Source organism: Podarcis bocagei (assembly GCF_964188305.1).
Source record: "Podarcis bocagei genome assembly, chromosome: 3".
Lineage (NCBI taxonomy): Eukaryota > Metazoa > Chordata > Lepidosauria > Squamata > Lacertidae > Podarcis > Podarcis bocagei.
This window is the reverse complement of record NC_138127.1, coordinates 53,527,652-53,554,924: the sequence shown is the minus strand read 5'-3', so window position 1 is coordinate 53,554,924 and position 27,273 is coordinate 53,527,652. Positions and strand designations below refer to the sequence as shown.

The 27,273-nt window shown below is 43.9% G+C and overlaps 1 protein-coding gene across 7 annotated transcripts in view; it reads left to right on the top strand.

The window, feature by feature from the left end:
• Positions 1–27,273, top strand: part of RGS17 (regulator of G protein signaling 17) — a 64,904-nt gene that overhangs the window by 29,967 nt on the left and 7,664 nt on the right. For 3 of the 7 annotated variants that reach the window (XM_081187242.1, XM_081187240.1, XM_081187241.1), the window contains exon 2: positions 9,514–9,657. The exons of 3 other annotated variants lie outside the window; for them this stretch is intronic. In XM_081187242.1, the coding sequence (XP_081043368.1) occupies positions 9,539–9,657 (119 nt within the window). In that variant the 5' untranslated portion in view covers positions 9,514–9,538. Of the gene's footprint in view, positions 1–9,513; positions 9,658–27,273 lie in introns of those variants that run through there. One more of the 7 variants, XM_081187243.1, reaches the window with a different exon arrangement.

The following is a 27,273-nucleotide window of genomic DNA, read 5'->3' as shown; positions in this document are numbered from 1 at the left end:
CAGTGGGAGGGGAGGGAGATTGCAAAAATCCGCTATGGTGTATGAGGTTTCCTTCCCCTTAGAAGTCCATTTCGCAAGACAGAATATCAAACCTCGTGAAAATTTAGCACAGCACTATTTTAACTGTTAAATTAGTCAGTGAAATGTCAACCAATTCTAAAATGTCAGATTCACCTGAACTTGGAGAGAGAAATTATATTTCTGAAATCCAAACTTAAATTGCCCCAGCCTTCCCTATAAAAATGTAGCAAGTTAAATAGGAGTGAAACTGTGAGAACACAAGTCCTCTAATAAATGCAAGACGTTTTATTTGAATTATAAAAGGACGCCATAGACCCACTGTGTTTGTTCTATTAAGATTTAGTGTTCTAAAATACAGGACATGCAGCGTTTTCTATGTAGCTGTGATGTCCTGGAACAACAGAAAATACTTTAGAAGAATGCAAAATCCATTAGAAGCAGGAACATTTGGCAACCTGTAGTCTGGGAGTAATCTAGCTAGCTGTTACTCTGTCTTGATTGGAGCTATCACTCACTTGTAGTTCAGCTACCTCCCTGAAGGCCTAAAAGGTAGCTTTGAAACATAGTTTCTCCTTATTCCAGTATTCTTGATAGGCAGCAATAGTAAGATACCAGCTTAAACTGGAAAAGTGCTTTACACAGTGGTGCCCCTCAAGACGAATGCCTCGCAAGACGAAAAACCCGCTAGATGAAAGGGTTTTCCGTTTTTCGATGTGCTTCGCAAGACGAATTTCCCTATGGGCTTGCTTCGCAAGACGAAAACGTCTTGCAAGTCTTGCGATTTTTTTCGCTCCCCCCCTTTTTCTAAGCCGCTAAGCCGCTAATAGCCTTTTAGCCGCTAAGCCGCTAAGCCTTTAATAGCCCCTAAACCGCTAATAGCGCTAATCCACTAAGCCGCTAACAGGGTTGCTTCGCAAGACGAAAAAACCGCTAGACGAAGAGACTCACGGAACGGATTATTTTTGTCTTGCGAGGCACCACTGTACTAGGCTAGGCTATTCATCCATTTATGTATTGCCCACACATATTGGCAGCTGTCCTCTCCAGGAAGCCAGGCAGAAAACTTTTCCATGACCTCTAGTGGAGAAACTAGAGACTGAAACTGGGGCATTCAGCATGTGCTGGGTCACCAGGCTATGGTAGGGTTACCATACATCCATAATTTCCCGGACATATCCAGAATACTGCAGTTGGAAGCAGCGTCTGGGCAGAAATCGCTAAAATGTCCAGGAAGATCCAGCCATATAGCAACCCTAAGCTATGGTTCCTTTGCAATGACAGTCAAAGCTTGGTTGTCAAACGTAATCTGTTCCGGAAGCCCATTCGGCTTCCGAAATGTTTGACAACTGAGGTTGCAGGAGCTTCCTGTACTCAAGCAGAAGCTGTGTCAGACATTCAGCTTCTGAAAAACGTTAGAAAACCGGAGCATTTACTTCCGGGTTTGCAGCGTTCAGGAGCCGAAACGTTCCAAAACAGAGGCATTTGAGAGTCAAGGTTTGACTGTAACGGATCTGCATTATAGCTGCCAAGTATTCAATGTAGGCATCCTTGCAAGAGGGTAACAATCATAATTATGTTTGTTGCTATTATTATTATTATTAAAAAAAACCACATCAGGAGATGCCCATTTTAGCTTTGGATAAGAGGAGTGCTCAACATCAACCCTGCTGTGTGTGAATCCCTTGCAAATGACCACAGTGCTTGGAGACAGGCAGGTTGTGTATCTATAGCAGTGACCAGAGAAGGAATGGCTGCTGGGAGGAGCACAGATAGAAGAAATTCCATGGTGCATCTGCAGCAGCAAAACTGGATGCCTTCATCTGCCCCAGCTGCAATAAAACATGTCTCTTCTATATCAGTCTCTATAGCTACAGCAAGCGCTGCAACCTTCCAACAGTTTGACCTCACCTCCATAGGCGCAGTCCTCCATTGTCTCCCAAGATAGATGGATGCCCACAAAGGGGGAATGCTCAGCCTCTAAAAAATAGGTAGGAAATCTTCAGCCTTCCAGATGTTGTTGGACTCCAACTCCCAGCAATTCCAGTCAGCATGGCCAATGGGAGTTGTAGTACAGCAACATTTAGAGGGCAAGAGGCTCCTAACTCCTACTCTACTGATCTTCCAAAAAGTTGAAGAGACTTGTGAACTGACAATATACATTGCTGCATAGACAGCATTGCTGCATATAGACAGCTGTAGAAACTAACTTCCCCATTCAGTTTTGGGAACCTGTATTCTGTTCAGCTATAAGTATTTCAGACATGCTGACCTAGCACTGAATCTGATTTATAGGAGAATCTGCAAGATAATTGACACTCTTGTCATAGTTTGTTCAGCAGTCTATAAAGACAACATTCTAAACAGCCTCATCTACTGATCTTGAGGGTCCTATTTGTCAAAATTAAGTGGATACGCTGACTTCCCCTGCCTTTGCAATTGGAGGAACTTCTTAATAGCTTCCTGTATAATAGCTCAGCTAGGGGATTGCAAATTTGTGCTAATACTCAGGGTAAGATTAGAGAGCTGGGAATTGCACAGATCTGACAAGCCACAATATTTATGTGCTGTAATTTCAATGTGCCCACAGGATTTAAAGGACGAAGGTTTGAGTTTGGATAGCCCATTCTTGATATACATCTTTGGAGTATGAGATTAGTCAGTAGTGATGCAATAAACAGAAATAGGCTAGAGTTAGTCATGGAATTAGATCACTGGAAAGCAGCTTTGGAGTTTCTTCATCTCCTTAAACATCACTAAAGCAAGAGATACTACATATTTTTGAGGTGTGTATAAAGAAAGGAAGAGGAAAGGCATCCATTGTCCCCAAGAGATTTCTGAACACTTTTATCGGAACAACTTGAAGGATACTAAATTTGATATGGAAACTATGAAACTGAAAGTTCGCGATGCTAAGCCCTGTCAAATTAAAATTAAAAAGTCTTCACCTAGTCCGGAAGACCATATTGCACAGTGTCAGATGAGCCTTCTTGGGAAGGGCATTCCACATGTGTGGTAACACAACTGAGAAGGCCTCTGGTCATCATCTAATTTTGGAATGTGACAGAACTCAGAGGAGCCTCAAATAATCAATGTAATGTCTGCTGAGCGGGTGCAAAGAAAAGTTGGAGCTTGGTTTTGCCTCTCCTGGTAGCTGTCAGTGCATAAGGTCCAAAGACGTCTCTTAATAAGATTTCACTTGTGACTTTTTTTCAGTAGATACAGTAAGTATGGAATAAACCCAGTCACATGGGTGGGGTAAGGTAAAGGGACCCCTGACCATTAGGTCCAGTCATGGCCGACTCTGGGGTTGCGGCACTCATCTCGCTTTATTGGTCAAGGGAGCCGGTGTCCCATGGGTGGGGTATAAGCATTAATAATAATAATAATAATAATAATAATAATAATAATAATAATAATTCCATTAACATGTGCTGTGTATGTGCCTGACTCTCTGCACCAATGAGAAGGAGAAGAATCCCTTTTGGGTTTTCTTCAATACAAACTGGAAAATTTGCGGATTCTTTGTAACTAAGTATCATGCCCCAATCTAGGGCATTTAACAGATTAAGCGGCGACTTTCTGTTTCTTTGCATTTCTTATCTTTTTCTCCCCAAATGTATCTCTAGAAGATCATGGTTTTATATGCTGGTTAGTAAACCAAAATTAAGCCAAATTTTCCCAGTTCAGATGTAATAGGAAATGATGAATTCATTAAACAAACCAAGATAAAAGCAGCAAAGCTGGCACACAAGGGGAGGATTAAGGAGAAATCCCATGATTGTTCTTGACTTTGTCATGGCCTGTTGGTTTTCTTTGTAGTAGATGGTTGCAATGGAACCTCTTCCTTACCTGGCTAAAGGAAAAGACTGAGCAGTGCCAGCTACAGCCACGTATTCATTTGCATGAAATCTGGGTATCCTGCTCTGATTCGTTAGTGTTCAAAGTCAGCACACAACAATTTAACCGCGACAAGCATGTGAATTACCCAGAGCAGTCTCTGTGATGAGCATACCTTGTTTTGATACTCCCCACCCCCGAAAGCTTTGAACTTAAAGATGATAGAGATTTATGCCTTGAATAATCACAACAAATTTTGTAGTCCTTCACATTCATTAGCTTCAAAGGAATACAAAATCACAGGAGTCTGTTTTATTTGCAGCATACACTTCAAAATTCAAATTGTTTTACAAGTAAAGGAAAAAAAGTAGCAGCAAGAAAAAGGGAAAATAGTTAAAACTTGTAAGCGTTTCATGTAGAGAGCTGGAAGTGAAAATATGCTACAGATTAATCTGTGATCTCTCATTCTCTCCTCTCCAATCATGAAAGAGTGTCATGATTTTCAACAGATACATATGCTCCTTTATTTACCGCTAAATCTTACTGAGTTCAAAGACTATCTCCAGGTAAATATGCAAGGGATTAGTTTTCTCCAACTTGATTGTTGTGTTATTTGAAAAATGTGGTATTTCATATTCCTCTCACAAAGTGCAATGGCCAGGGTGGCCTGTGTGGAGAGACTGGTTGTTAAGCCACTTTGAGAACTGTAGCTCTGGGAGGAGTATAGGGGTCTCCTCACAACTCTCAACATCTTAACAAACTACCACTCTCAGGATTCTTTGGGAGGAGCCATGACTCCTTTAAAGTGGTATCAGAGTGTTTTAAATGCATGATGTGAATGTGGCCGCAGAGGACTTCAAGGCTAACTCCAATCCTGTGATTCTAGACATCCACCTGCTTTAATAGAAATAGCAGGTTTTTTGGGGGGAGGGGAGTTACCTACACCTTTAGACTGGCACCGTAGCCATTCATTTTGTTACTAAACAATTTAAAGAAAGAATGCGTTTTCAGAAATGGAAAACTTCCAGCCGAAAATCATACTGGAGGGAAGTATTCCATGCACATTGATAAATGGAGGCGGGATGGAGCATAAATTAACCGAAGGCTACTGCAAAGTTCTGGATTAATTTTGAAAATTCTCCTACTTAAATTTAAGCTCCAAAAGAGTGTGATGCAGGGCAGATTGATTGTTTTTTAGTGATTCCCTCCCCAGGGGCGGAGGAAGGGGGTACGGTGGGAGCGGGTCACCCCAGGTGTCACCACTGAGGGAGGTGACAAAATGCCGGGTGGCACTCACTGCTGGGACTGCAGCACGCTCGAGCCATGCATCTCTCCTGGGAGTGACGCAGTGGCTTGGGCACACGCATGCTCTGCGATGCCCCAAACGGTCCGCCCGCCGCCTCCCCCTCAGCTGTAGGGCAGCTGAGTGAGAGGAGGCAGGCAGACTCCTCGGAGGACCCGCAGAGAGTCCTGCCCCAGCTCGTCCCGCCCCACTGGCAGCTGGCCCCGCCCTTGGGTGCAGGGCACACATGCCGCCCCAGGCGCCCGATCAGCTTGCTCCACCGCTGTCCCTCCCCCCTATGTTTTAGCTCTTCCTATTCTATCTGTAAGCCGCCTTGAGTCCCTGACAGATAAAACAGCAGGATATAAATAAATATTATGGTGATGATGTGGAGGATAGTGGGGTAGTCAACCTCCCTTTGACTACCTCTGCAGGAAAGACAAGATGTGGGAGAAATTCATTCCACAGAGTGCCATTATTATTGTTGTTGTTGTTGTTGTTGTTGTTGTTGTTGTTGTTGTTGTTGTTATCCACCTTTTTCCCTGACATGGACTCAGCTTACTGGACTCTTTTCTAGGATCTTTTGCTTTTCTCATATTTTCCCCAAGATATATTCATTCCTTCCAGAATAGTTTCCACCACAATAATTTCATGCCACGCCAGTTTTCATTTGGGGAATATACATGCAGTTCTGTTACCTTTTCTACCACAAGGCTTGGGCTTGTCATTGCCTTTTTAAGGTCTATTCAAAGGGCAAACCAAGTGTTACTTGCAGAGGAGAGCAATAACCTGCACAGCATGTGGAAGCTGAAAGAGAGTGTTTAAATTTGTGACTTCTGCCAGGAGGCTTTCATGGTGTTATTTGAATGGTCCTCTTCAAGGAAACCTGGATCAAAGCAAGTTCCCTTGGGGCCAAGGAGAAATATTCCAGGTCTAAATTACTGACCTATGCCATTTTGTCACCTTGAAGCATGAACATTAATAAAAAGAAAGAAAGAAAAAAAGAACAGCACATTTAGAGGTATTTTTCCCCGTTATGAATAAATGTTTATTTTTCCTTTCCACTTGTCCCAACCTTTACTTATTTGATAAGTATATGCAAATTTACTATTGGCAGACCTCTCTTGCTAGATGGAAAGATGGAGGGCACACTGGGTTTAGACAAATCTCTACGCCTGAGGCAAAAGTGGAATGCCTGAAACTTGTGGTCATGGCACTTTGTTGGGGGGGGGGGAATCTCGATGGCTTGGTATTAGACTGGTTTAAAATGGGTAGAGAACTTTATTTAGGCCCAAAAGATGCTCTCAAATTGGATGATGCAGTTATGCTGCCAAAGCTAAGCAGGCTGAGCAGGAATACTTACTGATTTGAGCTTTCTGGAGGTCAAATGGGGCACAAGTGTAATAAACAGAGGACTGTAACCATAGTGGAAGTGGATGGAGGGGGTCAGCGGAGGGTAGGTGCAGTTCTGTGTGCCGATAAAATACAGGTGATAGGGTGTATTTAGATAGGATTCTTTAGATGATTCACTATTCCGGTTCTGGATTTGTGTAATGGAAGTATATAGAAAGTAAATAATATAATGGAGTTGCTTTCTAGTCGGCAAGGCAATTGTTCAACTCAGAAATTGTCTGTTGCACTTTGCTAGTCATAGAGTTGTGCCTAGTTATGTGAAGGTCTGAGAATCTGCATGGATACAAGGAAGAAGCTAACATTCCTGGTACCAGGTGTGGATCTTCCAAGGTCCCATCCCAAGGCATTGCTGTGTGAGCATGGGGATTTTTTTTATTTTTTTTATTTTTTATTTTGCTAATTACTTCTGTGGGCAGAGTGCAGTCTGTGATAATTAATTCTCCCTAAATATGGTAACAAGCTTCTGTGGGGCTTCACTTTATGGAGAACCAAGCCTCAGGAGATAGCTTGTGGTTTAATTATAAAAAATCACGCGACTCTCTTGGCCTGTGAATAATAATAATGATAATAAAACTTTTCTCTCGCTTGTTTCTGTTGTTTAACACTGGCCATTGTTGGCACAATTGAATGATTGACTCACTAAGTGAAAACAGCAGCACAATATTGAGAGAAGGGTGGTGTTGTCATCAACAGTATAGAGGCTTGTGCTTCTCTGTTGCGGTTTCCAGTGTTTCGGGTGTTAATGAATCTTAAGTAAATAGTCAAGCTGTGGCATGGAACTTCATATCTAAGTTAGAAATCATATGCAAACTTACTTAGGTGCAATTCTTGTTGAATTCAAAAGGAGTTATTTCTTTGTATAAATATGCATAGGTTTGGGCTTCCTGGGGAGGTTGTTTTCTCCTCTGTCCGACTACTAAATTTTGTAGATTTCATTAATCGAGTTGCAGAGGTTTCAAAATAACAACTCCCAGAGAGAGAGAAATGCCTACCCTGCCATGAGAAAAATGTGGTATTTTTGTGCATCAACTTCAAAATGCAGCTCAGACCCTAATCTGGCTTTTCCAAAACAGTTCAGCTCAGTCCAAATCGCTTCAGATGCTGCTCAATTCAGCTTAAGGTTCCAGGCCAAGTCTGCTTCAGGAAAAACAAAGATTCATTTCATTTCACCGTCCCGCTCCTGCCCCCACCCCCCATTGATGATTTCAGAATTTTTTAAAATGGGTATTGCTTTTTCCCCTTTTGGGGAGAAGTGAATGAAATTTTCAGGCATAGTGGATAAAGCCAGCCAAATTACAATGAAATAAGTCTTGAGGTTTCTGAACTGGGCACCTTAACAGTTTGATTTTATATATATAAGAGAAAATGTCTAACATTTTTACAAAGCCATTCCAATAAGTAGAACAGATAACACAGAATTAAATATATTACACAGTTAAAATAATTATTAAAACCAGGTACTTTATCAGATAAGAGTTTGCTCCCCTGAAGAATTTAACTGATATTTCCCCACAAACTTTTCCTCTTCAAATTGTCACTTTTTCAGCAGTGTATTTCATAATTCCTTGTGAAGAAATTCTCAGAGTTAACCAATTTTAACTTTATTGTACAGATAGATATGACATATCCAGCAGAATTCAACCTATCCGTGACTTATGGTGCTTCACCAGGGCTTGCAATATATGTTTTCTGCTTGCAATAACAAAAACCAGTGAGATTGGCAAAGATCCGGCAGGCAACATAGTGAGAAGCAATGAGGCACATTGATTTCATTTTTCACAAATTGTTCCAGGTTCACAATCAAATTGTGAAAGTAGTATTGTCCATGTTGCGTGGGTACAATATCTACTTTTATATGAACCCAGAAGAGTGGCCACTTAAGCACTGCAAAAAAAGAAAAAGAAACTGCCAGCAAATATATTACCAAAAAAGGGGGAAACTAGAACACAGATGTACCTTAGCTAATTTACGTGCCTAAGTGCAAATTTAGAAATAATTTTATAAATGAGATAGAATTAGAATACATCTCATCATAGTGTGGAAGACTGACCAGGTGCTCGCCAATAAAGGGATTTTATTGTGTGCAATAAAATAAAATAAAAAAATATATAAAAAAATATAAAATAAATTTCAGGCTCCTGCTCTCCATTCTTTTTTCTTTAAAACTGGGCTTCATCTGGCCAGCCCTTCAAATAGAGGATGTTCCTCTGCAAAGTAAGGCATATATTGCCACGCTGTTTAGAGTAAAACAGGGAATATGTCTGTGTGTCTTCAGTGACATTCTTTCTCTGCAAAAAGAAAAGAAAGACGGAAAAGCTGTGATAGTCACATTGTCATTGGCATCTTAAACACTACCAAGTGCTATACAAACTGTGAGATGTGTACCACTGAACATGGGTAACAAAAAGACTTTCTTAAACCAAAGGAATATAAAACAGCAAGATGGGATCTGTGAACATCTTTTAGGTGTTAAGCCTTGTGGCAAGCAACCCTGAAGCACTATCTCCCCAGATCCACACTTCAAAACCTTTCTGGCAGTGAAAGATATCTGCCCTTCTCCCCACATCACTACAGAAAACATATTTGCTGGAGAGGGAACCATTTTTCAGGAATGCACATTGAAGAGGGAGCCCTTTGAACTCCTTTCCCTGTTCTCCTGATTAAGTCTAGAGGCCATCTTTGCTTCCAGAAAGGTTTAGGGAGATGGAGACTGGCAGATGGAAATTTGCCCTGTACTCCTTACCTTCCGTGTAGCTTCTTTTCTGCATTCCTTCCTCCCACTTAGGGTCCCTGGAAATCCCACTTCACCTGAGACACAAAGTGGCAGACAGGATGTCACGCCGATGCTTTGATTTGTATTTTGAAGTTGAAAGAGGGCGTGAGCCGTTGGCTTCAATTTAGAAAGAGCACAAATGCAGGTTGCGTTTCCTTCATGTTCTTTTATGTCTGTGTTCTTGTAGCCACTGGGGTGCTGAAGTAGCTGAAATGAGAAAAAGGCAACAGCCACAAAATGAAGAAACATCTGCTGTGTCTCAAGCACCTGGAAACCAAAGGCCCAACAACACATGTTGCTTCTGTTGGTGTTGTTGTTGCAGCTGCTCATGGTATGTCACACAGTCTATTTGATACCATAGCTAGCGCAGGTAAATGTCAACCCAAAGCAATCAGTTGTCAGGCTTAATGTAAAAAGCTGGGGGGGGGGGGCTTTTCTGTGCAGTAAGGTTGTTGCACTATAAACGCTCATTTGATTCTCATTGCTTGCACACAGACTTCATGTCTTCTCTCAACGTTGTGCTCATGTTGCACATTAAAAAAAAAGAAAGTAATTGAACAATGTGATTCCTAAGCCTCTGTGCACACATGCGCACACACAGAGCTCCCCCCTGATAATGCAACCAGAGCGAAGCAAGAAGAGCATTTGTGTGCATTTGCTTTTTGCATATAATTTGACCCTCTCTAAAGTTGTTCTAGGAGAACTGGCTTCCCCCCTAACCAATTTTAAAAGATGGGCATTTGAAAAGACTTTCCAAATTTTATATCTATGAAAACTTCCAACTGTAGAAATAAAAAAAAGTAATGTAGCAAATATGTGCAAAAAAGTAGTTTTCTGATTATTTGGGGAAGCAGGGCATGGGGAAGAAAAAATGGGTGATGATCTGTGCATTTTGAATTAATGGGAAACATGAGCAAAACTGTCTTGTTTATTTCTACCTGATAACCTACAGAATGTATTTATAGTCAGGATGCATTCAAATTCCACTGAGATCCTTCAACTGGCAAAGAGCCGTCATCTTAATGGGGATCAGGCCAGGAAATAGTTGCTGTTCAGCTCTTCCTAAAAGAATCATCAGCTCAGGAAATATGAGACTGAAATTTAGTGTTTATTTTCCTGTTTTTAAAATAACCTCAGATAACCATGTGATCTTTCTAGGCTGGGATAGCCTGCCTAGGATGCCTGTCCCAAAAGTGTATATATAAAACTTTTAATATAGCAATATTTATATGCATGTGAACAGCTCAGTGGCATCAACAGGGCTGCAGTTACAATACAGCTATTTACTTGCTTAGATGCTCTGGGTTTCCCATGTGTACACATCTGTCTAGAAATGCCAGTAGCTAAAATTTCATAGCAGGGATACAGACCCTCAGCCCCATGAGCCAAATGTCATCCTCTGAGTCTTGGGAATCTCCCCAGACCAAACACTCTCACAAACCACACCCCTCACCAGCCCTGTCTTGCACCCTCCGTGAGTGTTTTTGCTTGGCTGAAATGTGTCCTTGGACTCTGATAACATTGGTTACTTGCTTGTTTGGAGGATGGAGAGAAATGTGTCAACGTGAAGAAACTGGGCTACCAAAGACAAAGTTTGCATTTGTTGCTCTGACCTGGCAATGGCATATCGCCCCAGGAAAGCTACCAGAAGGGAATGTGACCCCTGGGCTAATTAAAAAGGTCCCCTGCCTTGCTGTAGTGTGATGAAGAAACAGACCCCAAGATGGAACAATGGTGCCATTAGGGCAGAACCTTGAGACAGAAATCCAGAACCGTATGAAGTGTGAATCAGGTCAGTCTGCTTAAAAATGCAGACCAAGCAAAATCCCCACTCATCCCTGCCTGCACTGTGTGGTTTTATAAGCTTGAAAGAAACCATTATGTACAGAGAAGATTTCCTGCTCCATTATTCTACCATTTCTCTTCCTAGGGGAAGATGGTTTCCAAATATTTCTGGCCAACGGCACCTATGCCATTCGCCTTTGCAAACCGCTGTCCATATCACCATTCATGTGTGTGAATTGTGCCTTGGATGTATGGGGAAGCCATCATGTGACCATTTTCTCTCGTGGCCAAATGCAGTCCTCACACTGGCTACCAACTCACATCATCAACAACAACTACAATTTATTTATACCCCGCCCATCTGGCTGGGTTTCCCCAGCCACTCCGGGCGGCTCCCAAGAGAATATTAAAAACACAATAAAATATCAAACATTAAAAACTTCCCTGATAGTCAGGTAGTTGTTTATTTCTTTGACATCTGATGGGCGGGCACCACTACCAAGAAGGCCCTCTGTCTGGTTCCCTGTAACCTCACTTCTCTCAGTGAGGGAACCGCCAGAAGGCCTTCGGCACTGGACCTCAGTGTCCGGGCTGAACAATGGGGGTAGAGACACTCCTTCAGGTACACTGGGCCGAGGCCTAGAAGGGCACTTTGATGTCCATGCTATATAGTCATGGACATCAAAGTGCTCTTCCAGGGTCAAGCCAAGTGTTTGTTTGTCTGGGAAAGGGGTGGGAAAATTGGTTGCTATGAAGCTTTCTCCTGATTGCTTTTGCATGCTGGATAAGGAATAAAAAAGACTTTTTAAATATAGGTGAATATATAGGTGAATAATAGCAGTAGCAGCCAGTGTGGTGGGGCAGGAATATGGAGCCACCCACACTGACCTCACCTCAGCTTACCTGGATGCTGGATTTCCACTGGTACCCGTACAGTCCTAGCTTGGCAACATCCTTCCCCACTCTATACCCATCCAGGTAAGCTGCATCCCTCCCAATTTTGGTAGGGCAAATCCACATCTCTGCCTCACCACACACACACTGCTAGTAAATAGTAGGGATAATGCAAGCTCTTCTCTGTGTTACGCAAGTGTCACCCATGGCTGTCAGCTAATAGAATTGTATTTTTCTGCTCTTTAAAAGCAAGCTGAATTTATTTACATTATACTTCTCTGGGAACTTTTCTTAGCTTGAAGTCATTCTCAGATGGTATTTAAAAACATTGTTGCCCTTGGCAAGACTCCAAAACTCCACAGTCCCCATATAGTAGCTTGTGAGTATTTGGGATCTACGCATCAGCATTCGTTGCTTACATGCCCCCCAACCCAAGTCTTCAGTGTGTTTGTAAGCTGCAATACTGTCTGTCGTCACAGATTATGTGCTGCTAGTTATACAGTGTTCTTGTGAGAGTTTGGGCAAGCCTGTTACAGCTTGCCTGCTTTAAAAAATAATAACGTTAGAAAGTTAGGATCAAAGTTGTGGTGGAAATGCTATTGCTTGCAATTTTTAGAATTAGATTGGACAAAAGTATGGAAAAAGAATGTAAGGAGAAACAGATTGGATGGCCTAATAACTTTTTCTTCCATCTCTAACATTTGCAGTGGAAGGGTTTTTTAAAAAATTGGTTTTCTTTCAGGAAACAGGGAAAGATACAGCACAGATCTTTGAAGACCAAATGAATCAAATACATGATTCTAAAGGCTACTAAAATTACAGCAGCACATCCAACTCATGCTAATGGGGGACAATGATGAAGTTGCATCTTAACTCTTTACACGATGACTGCTGTGTCCATATAGAAACTCAGGTTGACTCCTGTTGCCATTTAGCTCCAGCAAAAATAATAGTTGTGAGTTTCATCTTAAATAAGCTCCTTGAATGGTGCAGATGACCATGGAAATGACCATCACCATTTATGCAGAACTTTCAATGTACAGCCTGGTCTGCAAATAAAAAGTCCCTACCTGAAGGGTTTTCAATCTAAAATAGGCACAAGAAGCAACAGGGGAAAGGGAAGATGAAGGCAGAGGAAGAATGTGTGACTATTTCAATTACACATACTCTGGCTTAGTCTCCACCTTACTATAACTAAGCAGATGATCCAAAGGCTTTGTAGGAAAGCTGAGCACAGCAGCACTAATGATGGGGACTGTGGTTGCCATTTTCTCTGCAGATATCCATTTAGTGTGGCATTATCAAATGCAGTTGTAGACCCACTGAAATGAATACCGTATTTTTCGCCCCATAAGACGCACTTTTTCCCCTCCAAAAATGAAGGGGAAATCGGGGTGCGTCTTATGGGGCGAATGCCTGCAATCCTCGCGCGCCCGGCAGGAGGTCCCACCGGGTGCGCAAGGCTTGGGGCGGCAGCCTGTCGCCCGAAGCACGGGGAGCCCTCCGGAGGGCTCTCCCTGCTTCGGGCGAATGCCTGCAAGCCTCGCGCACCCGGCAGGAGGTCCCGCCCGGTGCGCGAGGCTTGGGGCGGCAGCCCGTCGCCCGAAGCACGGGGAGCCCTCCGGAGGGCTCTCCCTGCTTCGGGCGAATGCCTGCAAGCCTCGCGCGCCCGGCAGGAGGTCCCGCCCGGTGCGCGAGGCTTGGGGCGGCAGCCTGTCGCCCGAAGCACGGGGAGCCCTGGGGAGGGCTCTCCCTGCTTCGGGCGAATGCCTGCAAGCCTCGCGCGCCCGGCAGGAGGTCCCGCCCGGTGCGCGAGGCTTGGGGCGGCAGCCCGTCGCCCGAAGCATGGGGAGCCCTCCGGAGGGCTCTCCCTGCTTCGGGCGAATGCCTGCAAGCCTCGCGCGCCCGGCAGGAGGTCCCGCCCGGTGCGCGAGGCTTGGGGCGGCAGCCCGTCGCCCGAAGCACGGGGAGCCCTCCGGAGGGCTCTCCCTGCTTCGGGCGAATGCCAGCAAGCCTCGCGCGCCCGGCAGGAGGTCCCGCCCGGTGCGCGAGGCTTGGGGCGGCAGCCTGTCGCCCGAAGCACGGGGAGCCCTCCGGAGGGCTCTCCCTGCTTCGGGCGAGTGTCTGCAAGCCTCGCGCACCCGGCAGGAGGTCCCGCCCGGTGCGCGAGGCTTGGGGAGGCAGCCTGTCGCCCGAAGCACGGGGAGCCCTGGGGAGGGCTCTCCCTGCTTCGGGCGAGTGTCTGCAAGCCTCGCGCACCCGGCAGGAGGTCCCACCGGGTGCGCGAGGCTTGGGGCGGCAGCGGACTGCTTGCGCGCACCTAGAAGCTTGGGGCGCGCTGAGCTCAGCACGCCCCAAGCTCCTGGTGTAGCGCAGCGATCCGCTAGCCCTGGGAGAGCCCCGCGGCTTTCCCAAGGATAGCGGACTGCTTGCGCGCACGCAGAAGCTTGGGGCGCGCTGACCTCAGCTCGTCCCAAGCTTCTGGATTAGCGCAGGGGTCCGCTAGCCCTGGGAGAGGCGCCCGGCTCTCCCACGCTAGCGGAGACCTTGCCTGCACGCAGAAGCTTGGGGCGCGCTGAGCTCCGCACGCCCCAAGCTCCTGGTGTAGCGCAGCGCACCTGGGGGGGAAATAAAATTTTTTTCCTTTATTTCCCCCCCAAAAAACTAGGTGCGTCTTATGGGCCGGTGCGTCTTATGGGGCGAAAAATACGGTAACTAACTTTCACCCTTCCCGCCCCCCAAGCCTTAGTTGGATACAATCCATAGTGTCAGTCCAGGGCATTTGCAGGTGGAGCAAAGGCTGTCAAGAGGTGATTCATTGCCAGAACAGCCACATAGGTACCAGTGAAAATGAAAGCAAGCAACACCCCACTCTGCCCAACCGATTCACTTAAATTATCCCATTTTTCCACCTGCACATGGTGTGGAGACAGAGAATTTAGTGCATTTTGCAGCAGCATTTCCCCTTCCCTCCCAAAGCCCAAAGCCTCTTATAAAATCTGCTAAGGTCATTTTGATGCCCATTTTATAAATGAAGAATAAATTCTTTTTCCAGACCATGCAGGCTGCTGTTGGAAGCCAGTCACTTAACGTCCATGCCCAATACTCATCCCCTGGACCGCACTGTAATTCCAGTGGATTGACGTGCATGCTTCTGTTCCTGGTAAAGGCTTGGAAGACCTTTGTACCTTTGAGCCGGGACCTTTTTAAAAGCACCAGTCATCCTTAAGGCTGCATCTGTTTGACTGGCACATTTCATGTCAGGTGATGTTTAGTTTTCGCTTTCACTGCAGCCAACATTTGAATCAGAATGAGGATTAAGCCTTTTGTTTGCGCAGCAACTGATAGTTAAATACCCACACCTTTGTTCAGTGGATAGTAAATTTATGACATCAATCAAAGCATTAGATATGGCATGAGAACAATTAGCTGTTTAAGAGAGGATGTGCCTCTTCTGTCATTTATGCCTCTTTAATAATAGGCATTAGGCCACATGGTACCTATTAATACTGCAAGGTTTCTTAGCTGGAAATATAGACCTAAGAGTGGATGTTAAGGAATAATCAAAAATGTCATTTCGTAGAAAGACAGACATCTCTTCTCATTAACTTTCTTCCTGCTGGTTAAGTAAGTTCACTGATGAATCAAGATTTCATTTGCAGTGAACCTTCACAAAGTAAGGAAAGATTAGTCAGAGCCTCTCTAAATGTAACTAAGTGTGATCTACACATTTTGTTTTGTTTAAAGCATGATACGGTTATCCTAGAGGCTGTGCCATTTCTGGAGGCAGATGGGGGTGCAAGTGGGACTGAATGCTCCTCCTCCTGGTCAGAAAACCTTTTGTCTCTGGAAAGCTAGGGTGCATGAAATAATGGTTGCTTACCTGCTTATTTTCTATGTGCAGGCAAGTTTGGCATAAAACTGCTCTACCCCAGGATTATTTCGCATGTTTACTTAATATCTTTTTTTTAAAAAAAACAAAGAAAAAGACATAGTATTTGACTGGTGGGGCTTGCATTCAATCTGGATACCAAGATCCAAGGAAAGAGAAGAGCCAAGGATGCGGACTTCCGGGTTAGCGCCACCGGCAATGGCGGGCTTCCTCTGATCTGGAGGAACCCGCTCCATGAAAATCAGGGTCTGCACCGCCACGGCGAGGCGGAGACCCATCAAAAACCACAGGCGGGAGAAGCCTGTGGACCTGGGATTCGGCTGGCACCTTTAGCGCCTCCCCTACTCATGGGGAAACCCGACTATGGGGATCCGGAGCGACGTGGGGTGAGCGGCGCGGTGCTTCGAATCGATTGCTCTTTTCACGGAGTGAAGCCGCATTGCTGTTGTCGGAGAGCACTGACTTTTTTCCTGTGGACAATTGGACTCTAAACAAGTACCCATGAGTAGAACGGAAAATTGGATTATTAAACTTCGTAATTTGGCACCGGAGCGGGAAGGTCTAAACAGGAAGTCCGCCTTCTGCTTTTGTAAACAGCTTGAAGCAAAGACATCGCAAGCTAAAGTCTGGAAAGTCATTTGTAAAGGACTAAATTTCCATAGGTTAAAACTACAAACCCCCCTTGGAAGCAGGAGAAGAGGGGGGAAATCTTAAATTGTTCAAGCCTGCAGGAGAGGGAGTAAAGAAAGATAAATTTCTATTGTCTTGAACCTGGGAACAGGCTGTCAAAGATAGACGTTTGGGGAAAGTTCATTGACTGTGAATAATAATGCATGTTGACAGATAGTTAAATAAGAGAAACATATTGATTCCAATGTTTCCTTTTGCACTAAAAAGGAACAAAGATTTGAAAAACGAAAGCAATTTTGTTGCTGGATCTGCTTGTAAAAGGATGGATACAAATAGAAATTGTTTCCTCTAGAGGGAGCTTTTGAACTGTTGTTGGAGTGGACCTGGGGAACTCTACAGCTGTAGAGATTAGAGAGCGTGAGAAACAGGCTCTGACCTTGGATAAGAATGTTGACACAGGAAACCTTAGTGTCTGCTTTGTGCAGGACAAGTGCTTTGTTGGAGCAGCTTCATGCAAAGATGGATTTGATGACTACTGCAATTGATAATTTCGGTCAAACAGTGACCACTGATATAGAACCTGCTCAACAACTGACCCAGGATTCTGCCCTGACAGGGCAAGTTGCGGAGAAGACAAAGGAGGAGGTTGTTATTGAACCTCAAGTAATACAAGTTGAGAGAGATGCGGCCTTGCAGGAGCATAAGCTGTCGTTTCTGAGGACTGAATCTGGAGTGAGGCAGACTTGGAGAGACGGAGTCCTGTTGGGACTGGAGATGGCAAGTTGGTCAGATCCTCCTATGCAGGGATGCTCTGACCTTTGGGATTTGGTTTTGGGCCAGGAGGAGATTGGAGTGGTCGAGGCACTCAACTTTGGAGGGGCATTGAAGTATGTTTTGGAATATTTTTTGGATTTTAGTGCTAACCATGGAAAACGGGCTGACTGGCCAAGAAGGGATAAAGACACTCTTAGGTTGTTCCCCCGAGATCTACTCCTCAGAGACAAAGGAAGGAAATTAAGAACAAGACCAGCAGAAGACAAAGTAAAGTGCAGGTACAATTATGAAGAAGATCTGCAGAAGGGACATGGAAAAGAGTTAAGAGCCTCGGACATAAGATCACCAGGTTGATGGACTAGATGGAACAGATAGAAAGGACTGACAGAACCCGAGACCAGGAAGAAGAGACGGTGGATGAAGATTGGCAGAAAGTTTAAAAATTCATTTAGAGAAATATTGCAAAATTAACGACTGTTAGGAAAATCTTGGAATGAAACTATTAGGCTTTAGTAGAAATGTTATAAGGAGTTATGTATAAATAAGTTTTTAAGTTTTAGGGGTTTTTTATGGTAAGATAAGGCTAAAATAAATTAAGATAACTAAAGGACAGAATACAGTGAAAGATGGAAAGGATTTGCGGAGATAATTAATAATTAGAATGCAAAAAAGGGAGGTGTGAGGAGGTCGAGGAAATAGGTTAATGAAGATAAGGGTATGGGAATATTGGATTTGTTTTTAAATTTATTTTTTTGTTCTTGTTTTTGATTTTGGTGTATAGTATGTTTGGTACTTTTTATTCTCTTTGTATTGATTTGTATTGTTTAATCCCTTTTTTCTGTGCTTTTCTTTTTTTCTCTCTTTTCTGTAACTTTAAATTCCCAATAAATATCATTTTTTAAAAAAAAAAAAAAAGAGAGAGAGAGAGAGAAGAGCCAAGGATACTTGTCTGCCTTAAGGGACAATGGAAGCTGATACAACTCGCTCCCACAGGAGGCAATGATGGACAACAACTTGGAGGACTTTAATAGAGGAGGTTGTCAATGGCCACTAACCATGATTGCTGGGCTTTGTCTCCACCATCAGAGGCTTAATGCTTCTGAATACCAGTTGCTTAGAAGGGGAGAGTCATCTTTTGCTTGGGTCCTACTTGTGGGTTTCTCACAGGCATCTGGTTGGCCACAGTGAAAACAGAATGCTTAACTAGATGGGCCATTGGCCTGACCCAGCAGGCTCTTCTTGTGGAGAATTCCCATCCCACTAAAAAAGGGAGGGAGGGAGAGAATTGCCCAACCTGCCCTCAGTTCCATCAAAAAATAGATAAGAAGGCATCCAGGTAGTGCAGCTGGGATATGGGAGGAACTCAGAGATGTAAAAACATATGCTGAAGTGAGATACCCACAGTGAATTTTTACCTCCCTTATCTCTTTCCTTTCCACCAATCCATTTTCCACTCAAGCTCTATCCACAAAACAATGCAAGAAAATGTATGCATGTGGTTGCATAGCCTATGGGATTCTAAGAAAGTTATGATGACCTTTGGTTTTAGCAAATAAAGTGTTGACTGACATTCAGAAGAAACCGTGTGAGAATACCCTTGCATGATATTTTTAAAATTTTGTTTATTTCAGCTGGCAAATTACTGCATTTGTATTAATATTACATCGCTAGTTGTCTAAGAGAGGACCGTAGTCCATTCTTTAAAAATGAAAATAACTTATTTGACTATGCACTTGCCTAGTCCTAAGAATCATTCAAGTCTCTTTTACCAACCTTTGAAGCAGATTGGATCCATATTTTCATATGGATATGTCCTCCAAACCCTCAAATAAGATGACTCTCTCCCGTTAGACTTCTTTAGTTCAGATATTTAGAAATCTGCACCGTATTCAATTTATGCCTGGCATCTAAGACACACCTCATCTTGCTGCCACCTCCATCCACACAAAGCATCAGAGTGAGCATTTTTTTTAAAGAGAAGCAAGAACAACTGGTTCGAATTATGCAGCCTCACAACCTCTTATTCACTCTAGCCAGAACAGCACTGACCTCCTGCTTGGCTGACCCTTTAGAGATGGTTAAAGCCATCAGTTATATTACAGCTGTAACAACTGCAACTGTATAAGTAAGTTTCAATAATGACCTTGGCATCAGAATCTTCAGTCACACCATCTTCATCTCACCTTGGGGATGGGGAACCTGTGGTCTTCCAGATATGTACTAAAATACCCATCATCCCTAATCACTGGCCATGCTGGATGGAGCTGATGGGAATGAGAATCTAACAAAACATCTAGAGAACCACAGCCCCTCATTCTTGCTGTAATGGCTTGGCATACTTTCCTAATGTATTAGGACTAACAAAACTCCTTTTCCTTGGGGATTATAATTTTAGGGGGCAACTGATGAGCTGAATTTGTGAAATATTTTTAAAGCCACTAATTCAGACCCTCCAAGTGTCCCTATTTTCTGGGGTGTTGCTGATTTAGAGAAGCCGTACCAGTTTCTGATTTGATCCCGAAATGTACCACTTTTCCTTAGGATCTCCCTGTTTTCACAGGAGAAATGTTGGAGGGTATGGAGTTATCTAACCCCTGAGCCATCTGAAGGCAACCTTGTGAAGGGAATGTTGTTGTTTTTTAAGTTTAGTGTTTTATTATGTTTTAATATATGTTGGAAGCTGCCCAGAGTGGCTGGGGCAACCCAGTAAAATTATCATAATGGAATGGAACATCCCTATTTTCACCAGAGAAATGTTGGAGGATATACTAATTCCATCAGGTGGCAGAAGAGCCTATTGCAACATGTGCCTTGAAATTTGAAGAACCCTGCATTTTAATAGAACTCTAGGCCCCCCCGTCCCTGAACATGCCTGTCAGAGCTGCTTCCAGGTCCCAGCTCACAGAGGACCACGCTAGCCGGTAGTACTGTACAAAAGTCTTTATTGAGTTAGTTTCCATTTTAAGCCGCAGCGTGCAGCTCTACGTCTTAGAAGCTAGACCGGCGAAGCTCCGTCTGAGTCTCTGCCTCCTGTACACCAACTTAATACTCTAGCCTTACTCCACCTCTTCCGTCTTTCCTTCCTCCTCTGGGTCCCTCTACCCCCCGTGGTCTCTTCCTTCCTGGACTCTTCAGACGCCGACCCCCCGGACTCTGCTCCCTCTTTGCGGCGGGCTTTAGGACCTGGCTCCCTATCCGGACTGCTTACTGTGCCGCCTTCCTGTGCATTTGAACTTGGCGCGCGCGCGCAGCCTTCAACCTTCCTCTTGACCGTTTCCTCGCTCCCCGATGGAGGTGTGGCCAATCCTAACTCCTGCCTTCCCGCTTGCGGCGAGCCGCCAGCTCCCGATGCCTGCGACCCCTCCCCCCTACTGTGCTCTGGTGGGGAAGCTGCTCCCGATTTCCAACTGCTGCTCTCTGAGTCTCCTCTGGTCCCTTCTTCCTGGGGTGTCCCCCTAGGTGCCCCCCTTGCTCTGACCACTGGCGCCCCTTTCTGTGAATCTTCCGATTCACTGGAAAGACTCGGAGATCTCGGGCCGCTGTCATCGCTTATATTTCCTTCGGATTCCTCCCCCTCGCTCTCTGTTTCCTCCCTTTCCTGTGCCTCTGCTCCTGAACCCCTGACAATGCCCTATACTAATTAAATCACACCACCCATCATGAAACCATACCAAAGCTCAAAACCTTACTTCTGCCACAGTGTCATAAACGTAAGGTGGATAGATTAGTTCAGTAACTGACAGTATTTCCACCATTTCCCCCCAGTAAGTAAGCAAACAAAAGTTTTACATTATTTTAATAGAGTGAAGTACAATACAAGGTCTTAGTTCTTCAAAAATTGGCTGTTGGCTCCTGACCTTCAAAGTGAAAAGTCAGAGTTGGGCATGGAAGTGTAAGGCCCAGAATGGCAGCAAGCCAGCACTGGAACCAGGTGAACTCAGCAAGCCTTCAGGCTGCTCACTAAAGTACTCAGAGTCAGCAAAAGTCACTGTTGGCAAGAAACCTCTTCTTTCTGGTTTTGTAATTTGCCTCGATAGTCTGAAAGCTCTTGCTTCTGACCTTATTACACAAATATTTCTTTTTATTAAAAGGAACATTTTTTCCTTGTATGGGTTTAACAGCTAACTTGGAGTTATAAAAAAAAGTCACAGCGTCCATGCTTTTGTCATTATTTTTACAGTGAATTTGTGAGGTGTCTGACAGCTATACATGTATTTTGGTAAAGACCTACAGAGAGAGAGAGAGAGAGATTAAGCGTCTTGTTCTCCATCCCACACTAGGAGCCAGATTTCTCTCCTGTTATTTAAATGTAGCTATCACTATAAAATTTGAGGCTGTCAGATTATTTATAAAGATGGCTGGCTATGTTATCACACATAGCTGTGGAGATTTTCCGAGTGGAAAGCAGTTTGAAACAGGGATTGATCTTCATTGGTCTATATACTCTCGGTCTCATCCCACTTCTGCCCCTGGTGACCAGTTTTTGAAGAAGAGGGGGGAAATAACTCTGTGAAATGTATTTGACCAGAGGCAGCTGGGGGGCAGGATCCATTGGAGGAAATGCTTCTCTTCAAGCAGTTTTTAACTCCCTTAAGAGCTATTGCCTTACTTCAGCCACACTTGGATGGAAGAAATTACTGAGCTTCACACTAACAAAAACCCTCAGCAGCAGGCCTACACAACTTGTGACCCATCAAGCTGAGTGAAACCCACCAGTCACATATGGCAACCCACCAGGGGTTCGTTTCTACGTCCTGCTGGGTCTAGCCTACCCAGGGCTTTGATAGGTAGCATCATCTGTTCATGTCTCATTGAGTAAATCTTCAGTAAGTAGCAAAGCAGGTTCATTAACCTGAACATTTCCAGTTTGTCTATTTGAATGCAAATAACTTCTTCGCACACTATTTTGTGAGGCCCTGGGAGTCTGCTTTGTGTTCCTTAATAGCCAAGTGATTCTGATCTTTAAGCAAGGGGTTGGTTTGAAGCTTGGTAGTTCTGCTCTCCGCTACATAAAGATTTTGCATTGATTCATCCTCCAGCACTGAATTATTGACCTTATCAGTTGCATTTACAATCAAGGGAGTAAATTTTTCAGGAGCCTGCAGCCCGGAGGAGCTGCTTATTCTTTCCCAAGTTCTAGCACTTGTGCCTCCCTGACAATATCTTAAATCCTTTCCCTGGGGGGAGGACACCAGCTTTTGAGGATTTTAGAACAACCACCTGGCCAGCTGCAGAGATCATAGCGGTAGAACAGCCTCCACCAACCTAGTGTCCTCCAGCCAGTACAGGGCATAGATTTGCATATAATTTGCATTGATTTATATAATTATTTTTAAATATGCCTATGCATTAGCTAATGTGAATTATATGCAAATATGTGCCCTGTGCTTAGTCCATTGTACCTGCTCAGTCTGCTGTCCAGTTGCTCACCACTGCTGGGCAATGTCAGGGTATCCTTCTCCCTACTTATTGCCCTATGTCTGTGACTTGGCCTGGCAGCCCATCAAACAGAAGACACCTTCAAATGGAGGTCTGTCCTCTGGTAATCCTTCAACTAGAGGGGACCATCCTCTATAAAGTAGGACACATGGCCACCCTACTTAGCTGGCAGCCAATGGTGGGCTTGATGAGCTAGCTGCATTCTCTTCATTAATCCCTAGGGATATGGTACACCTGGGTTGCATCAAGAGAAGTTGCCAGGTGTTAGTAGTGACATAATGAGGTTATGGGACAGACAGGGTCTGTAGAGCAGGTATCTACAATTCAGTAAACAGAGAAGCCTTTGTTGGAAGCATGCAGAAGAGTGATGGAGACTGTAACCCTATGCCCACTTACCTGGGAAGATGTTTCATTGACCTCAGTGGTACATACTTCTGAGTATACATGTGTAAAAATGTACAGTGAGTGTGTATGATAACACTGTTTAGCCTTATTAGAAGGCAGAGATGGAAATGCTGTAACTTGCCTTTTCCTTTGGTCTATGTAGTCAAGCTCTGAACACAGCCTGCTCTGCACACCTAGAGTTTTCTTTCTCACACCTAGTATCACTTAAATTGTTGTGTGAGGAAAGATTTTGTGTTTTGTCCCAAAGAAAGCCCCATGCAAAAAAAAAAAAAAAATAGTCTGCTACAAAACTGCTCAGGATGCAAGATGTGGGAAAGAAACAAAACCTCAGTGTCCTTTTGGCTTCTTAAATTGGACACCCCTCCCCACAAGATGCAGTTCTCTTTCCCATAAGACTTCACACTGTTTTGAATGTCAAGGTGCATTATGTGAAATTAAGACAAGTTCACCTCAGGACATAAACAATTACAAAACAGTATAAGGGTCAACTGAAGGGACAGGAAACAGTGGCAGAGATGCCAGGGTTAAGGTTGTCAATCCTTTCATATGTCTTTATTCAACAACTAGAGTACCAAGTATAAATGTGATATATCCACACATACAAAAGTATCCTTTACAGAGTTACAGTTCTCAGCACCCTTAAACTACAGTTCCTAGGATCCTTTGTAGGACGCCATGTGCTTTAGATGTGCATTAGATGTATGGTGTGGCTGTGACCTACATTTCATTTCGTTTTACTCTCTTTTATTCAGAAGACTGCAGTGAAACTCAAGTCCATAAGACAGACACAGCATTGGCATGATTTCCCCTATTTTTCAAAAAAAAAAATCCATTGCTAGAAACTGTGAAGATAATGTGCTTTGCCAGCGCAGACCAACAATGTGTCATCTGTCAGTAAGTTCCTATGAGCTTGTATAGACTGCATTTGCCTAACAGGGGTGACATCATCTTGGTACACTCTCTGCTCAGCTCAGGAACTATGCAAAACTCATATCTACAAAGAATAGCCACCTGTGTATATGGAAGTGATGTTTTCTCAGGCATGGTTCCTGGCTGCTATGTATAGAACCAACTTAAGTCTTCTTTCAGTTGAACGACCAGCAGCAGCTTGGGTGTGGTGTGCTTTGACGGGATCCAGCTCACCCCTCCTATCAAATATTTACCCTTCAAACGGAAAATGATTGCAGTCAAGAAACTGTTTTCAGGGAGCTTACTTGAAACAGTGTAATTGTGCTCACTGAAAATAATAAATATATTAGTCTCTTCAGTTTGATAAGGACTGGGGAATTTTGATTTTTCTGACTTCATGGGCATATTGCAAGATGGTTTGGAGGGATTTCATGTTGTCATTTTAGTGAGGTTGGCATGTTGGCATCGTTGGAGACCAAGAATACCTGTTTAATCCCCTACTAGGAAATTCAGCTACTGTCCTTGCACCTTTATGAGTGGTGTGATGGGCAGCAGTTAGCAGGTAATGACATTGAACTCATTGGTATTGGGAGAGAGGCAATGAGAGTGCTACCCTGTTGGTTCTCTTCACGTCTCAGGGGCTTTTGACACCGTTGCCAATGGTGTTCTTCAGGAGCAACTGAGGAAGGTGGTGGTACTATCTTACAGGGGTTCTGCTCCTACCTGCAGGGTCGCTACCAGAAAGTCGTACTAGGCGATGGTTGCTCAGCTTCATGGCTTTGGACCTGTGAGATCCCTCAAGAGCCCAAGCTGTCTCCTTTGCTATTTGACACCTATATGAAATCGTTGGGAGCTGACATCTGGGGATTTGGAGCACGGTGTCATCAATATGCTGATGACACACAGCTCTATTTTTCCATTCCATTGGAACCAGGAGAGGCTGTGAAGGTTTTGGACAGACATCTGGATGGGGGTCAATAAACTGGGGTTAGGGAAGGGAACAAGTGCTTGCGGGGTTTTCTGCCATAGGTCCCAAAATAACTTGGTTGGCTTTGGATATTTTGCACCTTGACTTGGTGGGAAGCCTCAGGCAGCAGATTGTCTTGGGTTAGTCTTGCCAGTGAAACTCTATAAATAAAAAGCAGCAGGTAAGAGAGTTGGGAATTAGACCAAGCATCAAAATAAAACTCTTGTTTTGAGTTTCCGAAGACACATCTGAAAGTTCTGACTTTAGTGACTGAATCTAACTCAGCGGCCCAGTTCACATTGGGCCAACCCTGACTTATGGTTTGTTTGAAGTGAAGGAACCATGATCCCCAGTTCAGGTGTAATGACACATGAGGGATCATGGTCTGTTGCTCCCATTAATTAGGGGGAAGGAGTGAGCTGGGAGCCTTCTGTGCATTCACAATAATCCTCTAAGATTTTCTGCAACATGCAAACACTGCCAATGTTTTGATAATGGAATTATAAAAAAAAAAAATATCCCCTTCACCCCCTATAGTGGAGGATGAAAGATATAACTTCTGGCTGATATATTAGCTCACAGAATAATTTCCTGCTTGCAGAGGGTTTATCTTCCAACTATGTATCATTCCAAATCAGCTTAAAATGTCAGTTGCACCAGGAATAAGTGTCTGGGATTTTTAAACAGAACTCAAGCACTATCTCTGGACTCCAAAGAATTAAGCAACTCTTTCAAGACTGTCTCCTTACTTAAAACCAAGATGTTGTGGAATCCTTCAATTAAAAAGCAGCCCTACTCTTTCTTAAGACAGAAGGCAAAGAAGATAAACAGCCTTTAAAAATCTGGCAGAATATAAATATTCATCCATGTGGAGGCCCTACTGATGTGCTTAGGCATCCTTTCATACAGAATGTGCATCGTGTCTCCTTGTCTCTCTCCCCTTTTCTTCATTTTCACAATTTGGCTTCATGGAATTCTATTTGTACCTCTTACCTTCATTTTTGCTTCTCCTATAATGTTCATTCGCATGGAGGGATTCATCCCATCATTTCTGTTTCCAGATGTTAGTTGATTCCAAAGTGCCCTCTCCAAAGTATGTTTTAAACCTCCCCTGGTGCACTTTATGTTCCACTTTACATGATTCAACTTGCAGTTGGTTGGAGCAAACATTATGGATGGCCACTTACCTGTATTAAAATGGCCACAGTCACATACTTAAATGGGACATTGTGGTGGACCAGTTTTCATCACTTGCCTGGCAGTGTCCGAACAGCTCATATAGCAATAATCACATGATCACTGAGAAATGCAATATGTACTTAGTGACATCCTAGTCATAAACATTTGGCTTGTGATATGTTCACAGTACTGATCTGACAGTTGCTCTAACGTGGTCTGGTTTAGTTTCATTCTGGATCAGGAATGATTCAAATGTGTGGGGCCGGCTTCAACTCAATAGTTGTACTGGCAGGAGCCAGAGCAACGAGTCCTGCTGGCACAATGGAGCTTGCTCATTTCTGCTCCCCTGTATGCCCCTGCTTTCCTCAGCTCAGTGGGGTTGGGAGAACCCCCAAAACAGCACATCAAGGGAGGGGAGATAGTTCCATCAGCAGAAATGCTTATGCTGATGGAAGAATCATAGTAGCATGATGTTGAATTTCATCCATGGTACCTCTAACTCAGGCTTCCTCAACCTCGGCCCTCCAGATGTTTTGAGACTACAATTCCCATCATCCCTGGCCACTGGTCCTGCTAGCTAGGGATCATGGGAGTTGTAGGTCAAAAACATCTGGAGGGCCAAGTCTGAGGAAGCCTGCTCTGGCTGGATTGTCACATTCATTGCACATGGATAGATACGTTCCAGTTGTTGGATGAGAAAACAACCACAGTGCCAAGAAGATGACCAGTGCTGTATGTTTTCCCAGCACAGATACTCTGTTTTCCCCAAAACAGGCAATCAGCTCACACTCTAGATAGAGAGATAACGCTAAAAAAAAAGAGGCTACGTATTCCCTTCTAATAGATAAGGCATGTTATTTATATTATTACTGTATCATGCTGAAGTTCAGTATTTACACTTTAAATACTCTAGGGGGTGCATTTACTCAGGGAAAATCAATAGTTAAGACTTCTGACTCAGTCCTATGGCACAAGAGCTTTCCACACATTTTTCAAAGGATCTGCTGACAAAGCAAGTTCAGCGCTTCCCCTTGCTGTTCCACCTTCTGCCCAGTCCCCTGCATGTTTAATTA